At 35.4% G+C, this 13808-nt stretch overlaps 1 protein-coding gene across 3 annotated transcripts in view; it reads left to right on the top strand.

Annotated features, from left to right (window-relative positions):
- Window positions 1-13808, top strand: part of RASA2 (RAS p21 protein activator 2) — a 112497-nt gene that overhangs the window by 22872 nt on the left and 75817 nt on the right. For all 3 annotated transcript variants that reach the window (XR_004322773.1, XM_032487322.1, XM_032487316.1), the window contains exons 2-3: window positions 3924-4041; window positions 8404-8507. Coding sequence is in view for 2 of the 3 variants with exons in the window: in XM_032487322.1 (XP_032343213.1) it covers window positions 3924-4041; window positions 8404-8507 (222 nt within the window). In the remaining variant the exon portion in view is untranslated. The remainder of the gene's footprint in view (window positions 1-3923; window positions 4042-8403; window positions 8508-13808) is intronic.

The following is a 13808-nucleotide window of genomic DNA, read 5'->3' as shown; positions in this document are numbered from 1 at the left end:
TAGTTTAAGCAGAAAGAGATTTAATAAAAGATTTTAAATGGCTTATAGAGTTGTTGGAAAGACTGAAGAAACGGACTCTAGTCAAACTTTCAGGCATGACATTCAAAAGCCACATTGCACCTGGACCACAAGGGGCGTAATTACCACTTTTAGGATCAGAAAGGTGCCTGCAAAATTAGGAAGCTGTAACTTGTAGCTGCTAGTCTTAGAACTCTGCCACCTGTGCCATGATAAGAAGTCCGCTGCTATTAGGAAACAGACATCGACAGGCCAGTCAAGTGTGGGTAATGGATGAAAAGCCCGAAAAAGGGAGTCAATGGAAAACCATTAGAATGGGTTACCTAAATTGAGGAAGGGTCAGTGTTATCAAATACTAAAGTGTGGTTAAATAAGGTCGCACCAGAAAAGCAGTCCTTTGATTTGGTAACACTTAATATTATTATTGTTCTTGAAAGTTCTAGTAAAGAAAGGGTCAGAAGCCAAATTTCAGGTTCAGGCTGTGAGTAGGAGGTGAAGGATTGGAGCGAGATTTTAAATTAAGTTTTCCAGAAGCTTGCCTTTTAAGGAGCAGTAATTTTTTGTTAGTGTTTTTATTTTTTTGGTCCAAAGCACTTGCTTATTTATATACAGTAATTAACTAGAACTAGTGAGGCCTTACGCAGATATCACATGTAAGACAAGTATATTCTAAAGTTCCTGACGTCTGACCTTTTTGTGTAGCTTGATATAAAGTGTGTGCTATTAAAATAATCTCTGCTTAGAGATGTAATGGGTACAACGTGATTTTTATTAATTCTCTAACCATTAGTTACTTCATTTTTTGTTTTTTAAAAATAAAGTTGCAGTTAATTATTTTGATTTTTTTTATAAAGTGCCAATTAATTACTACTGTAGTTTGGAGTTACAGTTTAAAGCCTTGATAGCTGACTTAATCAACATATTAACATGATTGATTTGTGATCTGGCATTGATTTCGATGAATTTACTTGCAAGGTAGTTTATTTTGAACGTTAGTGACACTCAAAGAGTACAGATTATGACAACTGCCTTTCTAAGAAGTGATGTTGAGTGCATTTTATGTATTACATAGAAGTTGAATTTTTACTTATTCTAAGTAAATATCTGACAATGTCAAAGTCATTAGATTCTGCTGACAAAATGATCCCCACTGTCTCCCTCTTAAACAGGTGGGTGGTAGAATACATGTACACTTAATACAGTGGCATTTGCTCAAACTGCGCTTATGTGAATAAAATAGCAACATGTTCAAGGGCAGTGATTGAGTGTTCCAGATTCCCTCATTAGATACGGAGCATTTTATTATGATTTAATTCCAAATTTGTTTACTTTCCAGGCCTTATATGGTGACCTAGTTGTATTTTCAGTTGAGAGAAAACAAACCAAAACCCTCTGGGTTATACAGAGGGGAGCTGTCAATGAAAGAGAGACTTAAAGGAGAAGATTGGAAATAGAATTGGTTGGCAGTGTCCTAGCGTGAGAGGGAGGGAATGGGGTAGAGAGAGCACCGGTAGATGGATGAGCTTTGGAGAAGAGGAGGGGGATCTCTTCTCATGTGGAACAGGAAAATGGATGGATACAAATTCAAATACATATAATTTTTTTTCTGTTAGGAAACCAGTGTATTTATAAAGGCCAACTCACGTTAGACAATCTGAGGGTCATTTTAAAAGATCAGATTCCTTGATTCTGACTTGAGATGAATATAAGTATGTTTATTCTGTTTAAGTGGTTCCTTGACTTTTTTCCCTAACCTCTCAGTGACACACTTAACAATGAGTATCTTACTGGTGCCTTTCCATTGATTTTCTAATTTTAATTTTAGAGAACTATTTGTTACTGGGTTTTTCATCAGTGCTTCTTAAGTTTCTGATTGACTTCTTTAAAATATATTGGTTTAAGTGGCCTTTAAAGTTGACAAGCAGAAAGAGACTTGAGTTTATCTAGCTCAGGCTTTCATCAGGAAAACTGTTCTTCAGAGCTTTGAAGTCGTTTGCTGCTTAGTGGCATAGGTGAGACAGGAGCATTGGTTTCATGATTCTCAGGGAAATGCTCTTGCCCTGTGCCAACCACCTTGCTTTCCTAATGTAGTTCACTGGTGTCTGACTTCAGCGCCCACACTTCTGTGTGTCCTTTCAGCCCATGAGCATCTCATATCACGAGAACTTCGAAACTAGACTTACAGGCTTCTTCTAATATTCATTCAGCAACTATTTCTCAAGTGTCACCTGTGTGACAGTCACTGTTTTAAATCTTGGGGATCAGCAAGTTCTCAGGCCTTGAATTGAGGGAACCAAAAATAAACTTAAGTAAAAATGAACAGTTTCAGATAGTTGTAAATGCTGTCAAGAAAACAAGCAGAAATAGAATATGGTAGCAGGCTTATCTACTTTAGATAGAATAGTCAGGAAGGGTTTTTCTGAGGAAGTGGCATTTGAGCTGAGACCTGAGTGGTAAGAAGAGGCAGCCATAAGGAGAGGGAGGGTTAGAGCGTTCCAGGCAGAGGCCCTCCCCTTGAACAGGCTGGGCATGGTTAATGTAAGGGAAGAGGGTGAGTGGGAGGAGAAGAGGCCAGAGAGAAGAGCACAGTCCAGTAGAGCTGTGAAGACCATGAAAATAGGGATTTAGAAATGGCCTTGTACGCTAAGTGAAATGGAACCGTATTGGAGTAGGGGAATGACCTGAATAGTGTGTTTAAAAGATCACATGCTTGATGGAAGGTGGGCTGTAGGGTAATACTAATGAAGGCAAGAAGAAGTGGTGGGATTTGGGATTTATTTGGAGGTCTGCTGGATTTACTGATGGGTTGGATATAGGGGTGGGAGGTTTTGGAAGGATAGTGAAAAAGAGAGAAGATGCTGGTAGACTGGGGTAAGCCTGTGTTCTTTGGGGAAGAAATCAGATGATCTGGGGCTTAAGTTTGAGAAGCCTACTGAATATTCAAGGAGGCAGTTGAATATTCACATCTAGTGTTGGGGAGCAGTAATCAGGGTGGGAAATGCAGATTTGGGAGGCATTAGCATTAACACCACATACCCTGAAGGAATTTGCATAGGGAAAGAAGAGAAAGTGGTCCAGAACTGAACCCTGAAGCATTGCAACATTCAGAGGTGAGAAGGGAGGGAAGTCAGCAGAGGGCCAGTGATGTAGGAGGAAAGCCAGAAATACTGGGTGTGGAAGCTAGGGAAAGAGGGATTTTTAAGGAGGGATGTTTGCCTCCACTTGTATTAAATACTGCTGCCAGATCAGGTGTGATCAGGACAGAGACATGCCATTGGCAATATGGAATGCATTGGTGACTTTGGCTAGAGCAGTTTCAGTGTCATTATTGGGTTAGAAGCTGAAGAGGATCAAAGAATGAATAGAAGGTAAGGAATTGGAGATAGTGACTAGAGATGATTGCTTTTGAGAAGTTTTGCTGTGAAAGGGAGTCTAGAAATGGAATAATATCCTGAGGGAGGAGGTAGAGTCAAGGGAGATTTCTTTTTTCTTTTTTGTACTTTTAAAAAATTGGGAAATGCCAAAGCTTGTTCATGAGCTGATGGGAATGATCCAGTAGAGAGGGAAATTAATGGTGATACAAAAAAGAGGGATTAATTATGGAGACAAGTCTTTGGGGTGGCGCTGGTGGGATGGGTTGGAGGGCACAAGTTGGGGGATTGCCCTTTTCTAGGAGGAGGGACCCAGTGGTATAACATGATCTCACACACCCCTGTGTACACAGCTCCTCCCTTCTGTCTCACCAGACTCCTTTAGATCAAGTTGATCATCATCTTTCTCTAATCAGTAATTTTTTTTTCTGTGCTACATCTTATATATTCTTTTGAATTTAATTTATTCTATATAAGGCTTAGCATATAGCAGGTGGTGATTTTTAACATCAGTTTTAATTTTTGTGCCAACAGGTGAAGCAAAAAATTTATTGCCATATCTTGGACCCCACAAAATGAGAGATTGTTTCTGCACCATAAATTTGGACCAGGAAGAGGTTTACCGTACCCAAGTTGTTGAGAAATCTTTAAGGTTTGTAAAACAATTGGTAAATTATCATTTGCATGATATATATTGATTGAAACATTTTATACATACATTTCCTAGGCAGCCATCATCAAGAAGACATTTTTCATCTGGAACTTTTACTTTTCTTTTACATTCTGAGTTTATTTTTAGAATTATGAAATCTCAGAGTTTAAAGGAGCCTTCATGTTCATTGAGCTGGACTAAATGCCTTATGCTTAGTTCATACTGACAATTATCTTTGACAAGTGATCATCTGGCATTTGCTTAATAATGTTCCAGTGACCAAGGAGTTCACTGCCTCCTAAGCAGCCTGTTGGGTCTTGGAACCATTCTGACTCTTAAAAAACTGTTGCATTTAGTTGATTAACGTCTATCAAAAGGAGAATGTACTGCACGCCAGGAACTTGCTGGGTGCTGTTTATTCATACAACCACGAGAACAAGACAGACTCAGTGCTTGCTTTCATGTGACTTTTCATTGCCTCAAAATTTATCTTCCTGTTAATTGTTTTTAATTCTGTCCCCTGGATTTCTGGAGAACAAGTTTAATCCATGTTTCACATGACACTCTTTCAAGTTTTTGAAAACAACTGCCATATACCTCAGGTTTTTCTGTAGGCTAAATTTTGCCCATTCATTCAAACTTTTCTCAAAGTTCATCATTATTTTATTACTCTTGAGAATAAATTACCCCTTAAAGTTTGTACAAGTCGCTTAACTAAGTAGGGCATTGTAAGGGAATGAACTCCTAGGTAGATTTCTCATCTTTTGAAAGTGTAATAGCACTTTGAGAATATCATAGTAAATTCTAATTCATCAAGTTAGAGTGTACCGCCTCTTCTCTGCAATAGTGTTTGTGGACATAATTCTAGTGCAGAGCTGTGCTGTAAGGATGCAGTCTTATTCAGAGGTAAGAGTTAAAGCTAGGGAATGGAGAGTTGTTGGAATGAACATACGGTGGATGAGATATTTAGTAACCCAAAAAGAGTTAAAGTAATACACTTCACGTCTTTAATCGTAAATCACCTGTCCCTGTTGTATTAGAATTCTGTTGTTACTTACATGTTATAAATGATGAAACTGAGTCACCAAAAGGCTGAATAATTTGTGCATATAATAAAGGAAGTTAGAAGCAAAACTGAGATTGGGACGTGAAACTATTTAAATCTTAATTTGTTACTTAATGTATGTTGATTCCATATCGCAGAAAAATCAGTGACATACAAAACTAGTAATTTTTAATAAATTGAATACTTTGGGTTGTTCCTAATATGTAGACTTGTAAATGAGTAACTGAAGTTAGTTTACTTTTTTGTTTGTTTGTATTAAACCCTTGCCTTTCCAGATATTTGTGTTGGAGAAAATTATAAAACCAATTATTTTTATCCATCTTAAATTATTTTTCTAGATGCATAGCAACTTGGAAGATATTTTAAGGCTAGCAGTGGTTACCTGAGGTCATTTCAATATAGTTAGATATTTCTTGGATTCTAGGTGCCCCCCTAGCATGTTCCCTTGTGGAATAGGGTGAAAGAAACTGTAGCACAAAGCCTTCCTCACTTTGCTTTCGTTCCATTGTTTTCTACCCTTGTGGATAATGTGATAAGCTAAGTCAAAAGTCGGTAGATACCATTTAGATCTTTATGGGTTCTGAATATTATAGTTTTTATAGGCAGTCTGGATATAGAATTTTCATATCAGGTAAGTAGGAGTCACACATGGAATCCATAGCTCCTAAATCTCTACCTTAACTCCTTTTAAGGAGTAGGTGGTCTGTAAACAAATCGAGTAACATTAATACTGCTTCTCTTCTCCACACCAGGAACTTCCTTAGGAGTGATAAGCGTGATCATAGGTCAGTGATCATAGTAGAGTATTGCTTTAAATAAATCTGGTCATTGCTCCTTACCAACCTTGTTGAAAAGTTTTCTTCAAATACATTGATTAATCAATTAATTAATTTATAGAATAAAGACGTAGACACCCAGATGTGGGGATTAATTTGTTGAGATTGTGGTAATATAGTGATACAGATGACTTAATGAATAGGTCTCATCTTGTCCTTATTTGGCCTTAGAATGTGTTTTTAAAATAATAGTTGAGTGTGGATGTGTGATGTATAAAGGAATTTCTTAATTTTATGATTGTAAAATGATGCAAAGGAGGAAAATTCCTAAACATGTCGTGTCTTTGCCTAATAGTTGTTTTTGTATTGCTTTCTATGTTGAGACTAAATAGAAGACTAGTTACTGTGACAGACCAACTTTTAGAAGTTTATTTTGGTTACGTTTGAAGTGAAAAACATATTGACAGACGTTGACCAGGCATTGTAACAACTAAAAAGCTGAGCTGGCAGTTTTCTGGACAGGGTCCTAAATGACTTCTTTAAGAGTCATTTACTTTGCATTTCAGCTTCTCTTTAAGTCGTGACATCCTGAAGAAGTTATATTTTATGGTGACATTTTTAATGTATCTTTTTGCTCTTTAAACATTTTCAGGAAAGAGGTACTTTGACAGATGATGTTAACTAGCATTTCAGAGATTCATGTCTTCATGGGAGAATTTAAATATCAAAATAGCATTTTTAAAATGAACTTAGAAAAATAAGCTGTTTCATAGGAGAAAATCTTAGCAACTTAGGGGTAAGCAAAGATTTCTTTACTTAGGATGCTAAAAGCATCAGCCATAAAAGAGGTAACTTGATAAATTGGATTTTATCAGAATCAGAGCCTTCTGCTCTTCAACAGACACTGGCAAGAAAATGAAATGGCAGGCCACGCCTGGAAGAAAATATTTTGACAAAGGACTTGTATCCAAAATTTCTTTAAAAAAAAAATAGAAGATAGACAACCCTTTTAAAATATGTGGGGAAAACTCAGACAGATGTTTCCTAAAGTAAGATATACAAATGGCCAGCAAGCACATGAAAAGATATTTAACATCATGAGTCATCAGGGAAATGTAGTTTAAAACCATTTCTGTCACTATAGATTCTTGAACATAATGTATCATGATAGAAATCAGACCACTGGTCCCTGTGATAGTATGAAGTGACTGCACAAGGGGACTTTCTAGGGAGATGGAAATGTCTTTATCTTGATTGGGGTAGAGATTACACAGGGGTATAAATTTATCATGTCAAATTCACTAGAATATCTGATTTTAAAAAGTTTTGGTAGCAAAAGTTGACAATGATACAGAGCACCTGAAGCTCTCTCCTGCACTGCTGGTAGCAGAGGAAAATGGTACAATCAGGTTGGAAACAGTTTGACAATTTCCCATAAATTAAAAATTCACCTACCCTTTAACTCGGCAACTCCACTTATAGTTACATACACAGAAGAACTGAAAGCATAAAAGGGCTGTGCGTACAAATATTCATACAGCTTTATTTTTAATTGCCCAAATTGGAAGCAAGTCAGATGACATCACTAGGAGAATGGATTGTGGAATATTCATAAATGGAATGTTATCCAGCAATTAAAGCTAATGAACTAGTGATATATGTAACAAAATAGGAAAAAAAATCTCAGACATTAAGCTGAGTGAAAGAAGCTGGACACAAATGTACTTAACCATTTGATTCCATTTATATGAAATCCTACAGCAGATCTTTAGTGACAGAAATCAGATCACTGTGGCTGGTATGGTAGAGTAACTTTATGAGGAGATAGAAATGTTACTGTATCTTAATTGGGATGGAGGCTACACAGGTTTATAATTTTATCAAAAGTCACAACCTCTGCACTTTTGAGGGGGTGGGTGAGTAGTTAGGTTTACTTACTTATTTTTAGAGAAGGTATTGGGGATTGAACCCAGGACCTTGTGTATGCTAAGTATGCACTCTACCACTTGAGCTATACCCTCCCCCCCCAACCTCTGCACTTTAAATTGGATTTTATCATATGTAATTTATTCCTCAGTAAAGTGGATTAAAAATATCTTGTTTTATTTTTTTGAAGAATATGTTTAACATTTTATATAACATTACCCACTTTAGATGTTATATTATTGTGATTAATTTAGCTTTACGTATTTCTGAGATGATGATGGTGTGAACAACACTGTCCTCAGCTCTTGTGTCCACTTTAGGTGAGCATGACCCTAGGCAGTTAGTGGGTCTGCTGGCCACAGGACTCCTGCAAATCTGCTTGTTCAGAGCCCAGCCTGGCAGTTGAGGTCCTTGTAGAGTTCAGCTTGGTTTGTGCAGGATTTAGTTGAAACATAACATAGAGAATTATTTTGGAGCTATTGAAACTTTTCTTTATGGTGTTTTAGTTTGTAATTTTAATTTATTTTATTGAAAATATTAATTGAGGATACTGTTGAATTTACATTTAATGAACTTTCCCCCTTTTCTCTTCAGCCCATTTTTCAGTGAAGAATTTTACTTTGAGATTCCAAGAACTTTCCAATATTTGTCTTTCTATGTCTATGATAAGAATGTTTTACAAAGAGACCTTCGTATAGGTATGTACTATTCATAATTATCTTTAATCACAACATTGGTGTTTACACTCATTCTTTCTCTAAAAGTGTTGAAAATATGCTCAACATTTCTAATCCTTTCCTCTAGACTTCATTTGTGGACCTGATTTTTAATTTGTATGCTCAGCTTGTATGACACTTCCTCAGGGAAGGGGTGTAACTGATCCGCCCCTTGTCATGGTTTCATCTATTTCCATAGTACCTGATCGGTCCCTTTCTGTAGTATTCATTATACTTGTTCATCATTTTGTTGTTTAAGGTCTAGATTCGCTAGTTGAATATGATATTTATGAAGGCAGAGACTGTCACTCAGAGACTGCCTTACATTTAGTAACTGTTTGGTAAGTATTTGTTAAATGGTTCAAAGAATGTTTTTATACAAAGATCACAGTATTTGATCTCCAAAGAACATCTGTTTTTTGGAGCTTTTCTAATAGAAGTAATAATTCACTTTAATCTAGTCATATGTTTTCTCTCTGGCCATATTGGTGACCAGTAACTATTTCTTAAATAATTGTCTGAGGCTGGGGTGTAATCTGTAGGCACGGACTAGAACAATGCTAACTGGCCCCATATGTGTCACATTTATGGTCTTTGCACCATTATCTTTGAACTGTAATAACAGGTAGAGGTCTGTAATTTACATGTATTACTCTCCCTTTTTAGTGTCCTGAATTTCATCGTCTCCATCTCTCATTTCCAATTTGAATATGCTCGTCTCCTACAGTTTAAATGATTAGGCTTTAATTGATTTTGACCTCTTAACTACCATCTAATTTGTTTCTGCTTTTGCTATTGAACTATTTAACAAATGGTGTGTATCCTTCTGCTTACTACTTATTTATCTTTAAATCTCCTGTAATCTGGCTTCTACGTTTTTCTGACAATTGAAATTTGCCAAAATCATTTAGGAGCAAATAAAATAACCTTTTAAAAACAATCATATTTTTTCTTAATTATAAAATTACTTTGTGTTCTTAGGGACTGGTAGTGACTTTGCACAGGAATAGTTACAGTTAATAATTTGTGTATTTCTTCCCATTCTTTATTTCATGCATTTGTATTGTTATGTTGTACTATTTATTCAGTTTTTTCCTTTTTCACTTAGTATTATCTAATGATTCTTTTCCCATGTCATTAAATATTTTTCAAAAATAATTTGTTTTTTAATATCCTTTTTTAGAAATACATGACTTTATCACTCCTTTTTCACTTAATATTATCTAATGATTCTTTCATTAAATATTTTTCAAAAATAATTTGTTTTTTAATATCCTTTTTTAGAAATATATGACTTTATCACTCCTTTGTCACTCCTTTCTTGGTGGACATTGATGTTTCCAGATTTTTAATACTCTAAATGGTGTTGCTATGAATATCCTTCTGCATAAACTTTTCCATGTCTCTTTTTTTAGGATAAATTCCTAGAAGTGAAAATGCTGAGTCAAAGGGTTTGAATATTTTTAAGCTTCTCCTGTATGTATTTTTACATTGGCTCCCAGAAATATTGTACTAATTTACATTCCCCCCAGCATAGCATGGGCATAATCATCATCATGCCCTGGTCATTCTTGAATATTATCATTGAAATTTTTTTTTCCATTTGATAGGTGAAAGTAGTATTTTCTTTTTCCAACTTAATGTTTTCTGATTATTAGTGAATTTGAGGAATTTTTCAAATGTTTATCGGTCTTTTACATTTTTCTTCTATGAATTAGTTGTTAATTCTTTTGTCTATTTTTCTTTTGGATGGAATTTTATCTTTTATCTATTCCTATACATCTGTATTTATTAAGTATGTTAACTTTTGTCAGCTGTATACATAACAAATACTTTTTCTCTATCACAAAAGGCATTTTCGTAGTTTTCAATCGCCTTCTGCCTCTGTGTCACATTAGACTCTCTGAACTGTTTATTCAGTTTATTGAAAGCCAAAGAAAAGACAGTTTAATGTCACTGCATTTTCCTAGTTGTCTTTCTTCTGACTCCTTTACTTATATGTGGACTTTTCTCTTTCTAGCAGACCTTTAATTATGGATTACCCTTGAGGCTCTATCCTCAATTCAGTTAAACGAACATTTACAAACACTTCTGTAGCACACGAAAGATGGGAATATTAAGATGAATAAGATTCAAGTTGCTCCCAGGCTATCAGGGAGGCAGATGTGTACTCTAATACTAATGTATTTAATAGGGTCTGTACTGGAGGTGGGAACAAAGTACTTGGGAGCACAGAGGAAAGAAGAGTTAATTTTGTTTGGTGGAGGATTAGCAGAGAACAGAGACTACCCTGAGTTTCAAGATAACAGGGATTAGCAGAAGCAGAGAAGAAAAAGTGAATCTTTGTGGTGTATGTGCTGGAGTGTATAAATTACTTCAGAGCAGTGTGGTAGCTGGTGAATCTGGAAATACAAATTGGGCCAAGTTGTGGTGACCCTAAAAGCTGTGCTAAGGAATTGGACTCTATCCTATAGACAGTAGTACTGAGCCTTTTTAGAATGAGGAGGCTTTTGAAAGTTATATATAACTATATATACAAATAGACGTTTGTAGTTTAACAACTTTCTGTGGCCTAAGCAATAAATCTCAAACTGCAAACTCAGTGTCTCTAGAAATACATAGTTAAAGTATATATGTGTAATTATATATAACTATATATACACACGCAGTTTTTTTTAGGTATACATACACATACTTTAAATATGTAATCTATAGTTTATGGTTTAGAATAGCAAGAGGTTAATGGCAGGGAGGTCATCAAGGAAGCTGTTTTCAAATGAGATGAAGGGTAATGGCTGTGGAAATGTAAATGATGGCATGTACCTCACAGGAGTAGCCTTCAAATAGGATTTAGGGACTAAGGAGATACAGAGGATATAAGAAGAGAAGGAGTTAAAAATGGTCTTGTTGTCTGTGGCTCTTATTCATTAACTGCGATAAACTGTGAAAAAGACCATTCAGTTTTGAGTGGGGGATGGGACGGGGAGAGGATGTCTTTGGCTTCAGACAAGTTAAACTTGTTGTATTACCTGGGCTCTATCTTGGTGGACATGTTGGTTGGCTGTTGGAAAAACAGATCTGAAGTTTAGGGAAGAGATCTGGACTTGATGTGGAGATGTGGATCTGAGAGTCATTAGCATTGAGTGATACTTGAAGCCTCTACCAAAATGAATGAAATTGCCCTGGAAGCAGTTAAGGAGGGTTGCAGGGAAAATGAGGCTTCAGTGAAGATTGATAGTGTATCAGAAAGGTCAGAAGAGAGATAGGAGAGAGCAGTATCTCAGAAGGCAAGGAGATCTTTTAATAACTAGAGAGAGAGTAGGATAAAGATTGCATAGAGGCTGTTGGCTGTTATTAGTGACCCTTGAAAGAGTGTGTATCTTTGATTATCATGACTTTTTAAGAAAATGTTTTGTAATTTTCATTGTCTTATTTATACATAGTCATCATTTAGTGTTTCTCGTAAAGGCTTTAATTGAGGTTTATAATTATGATTTGTAAAAGTTGCCCTTGTTTCATTTTTTGTTTATTTTTAAAGTAAAAATTTTAATTTAAGTAAAAATCAATTCTTTGTAGAGTGGTATCAGAAGGCAATAACTTGGTATGGAAGCTTTTAAAAAAATAAGTTTATTCTTATTAGGAAATAAAACTTCTTCACTTAGCAGAAATTATTTTTCCTTTTACAAATAGGAATTATTAAAGTAAACACAGTATGTGCATAGTTTTTAAAGTTGGAAAAGAAGAAAAAGCAAAAAAAAAAAAAAAAAAGAAAGAAACCAAACGAAAAAGAAAAAACTAGTTGGAAAATGGTCTTGATATTTTCACTTATAAATTTTTGCATTTTTTAGTTTAACATATTTTCTTTTGTCATTAACTCATAAGATTAGGGGGGGTTTGTTGTTGTTGTTTTTAATTTCAAGCTGCTGGAAATTGAGTTCCCTTAACTATTCTATGACTCTGAGTTGCTCTGTTGTAGGTTAAACAGTGCCATAGCATTTTCTGGGAATGTAATTTGAGTTAAATTTGAGAGAACTATCTTTCAAACATAAGAAGAGCTGAGAATGTGAACTGGTTGAATAGCTTTGAGAGCTTTTTGTTTTTTATTTTTAATTGTATAGGTAATACATGGATATTACCTTCCATATATGGTAATATATGGATATTTTTCTTTTTGTAAGAAAATTTAAATTATAGTATTACAGATAATTAATTTTGACCACTGACTCCCACCTCCCAGTCCCCTTCCTGAAAGTTATAACTGTTACCAATATGGGCAAAGTTTTTCATATTAGACGTCTTTATATGCCAGGAACAGTTAGTACAAAAACTTGATTATGGAGTAATTAAAAACTTGAGACCTAGAAAGCATTACTACAAAAAGATAGGAAATTGTAAAATTAAGGTTTTCAAGGTCTTTTACTGTGCTATATTATCCTAAGATATAATGTCTTTTTCTCTCAAAAAGAGAGGAAAAGAGGAAAGAAAAGCTTTATATAAGAATAAAATTCCATCAGAGATTTAGAAAAGGATGTGTGCATAAATATTCAAAAATACTGATTCATGATAACAAAACTTGAACTAACTCAAATGTCTATTATTAAGAGAATGGATTAATAGTTTGTGATATACTCTTACAAGCCTTCCAACAGAATGAATGAAAGGCATATTCCACCCGTATGAACAGAATGAATGGCATATTCATATAAAAACAGGCATGTAGCTCTAAAAACAGTACTGAGAGCAAAAGAGACAGACATGAAAGTGTATACAAGCATTGACACAGCTTTGTAAACTGACTATAACTAAATAAAAAACTTGTACATTGCAGTTGATTTCCTTTCCATGAAATTCAGCCCCCACGAATCTGATGGATCCATGATGAGTGTGTGTGTTTCAGTAGAAATGGGACAGAGGTGTATATTCTGTGTTAATGGCTATGATTCTAACATAATTACTACAGTGGTTCTTCAGATACTGTCAGGTTTTAGAAATTTTAAAGACATGTGAAACCGTAACTTTCACATGGACACACTTCACACCATTTGTATTGTGTATTGAGATCAACACAAAAGGAAAGAGGGAAGAAAAAGTTACAATTAGACCCTAGTGGAGAGAATCACATTTTCGTGACAAACCTCTCCTCTGACACAGCCCCTCTCCCAACACTGACAAGATACCTGACCAATCTAGGATGTCAGTTGCTGGTTGGGTTCCAGGTAGAATGTTGGTGTGTTCCCAGGGCTTATTGTGGCTGGTGTATCCATGGTAACTGGGCAGAGCCCT

The sequence above is a fragment of the Camelus ferus genome, chromosome 1 (genome assembly GCF_009834535.1).
Source record: "Camelus ferus isolate YT-003-E chromosome 1, BCGSAC_Cfer_1.0, whole genome shotgun sequence".
Taxonomy (NCBI): Eukaryota; Metazoa; Chordata; class Mammalia; order Artiodactyla; family Camelidae; genus Camelus; species Camelus ferus.
Note: the sequence above shows the minus strand (reverse complement) of the source record. Positions and strands in the feature narration are given on the sequence as shown.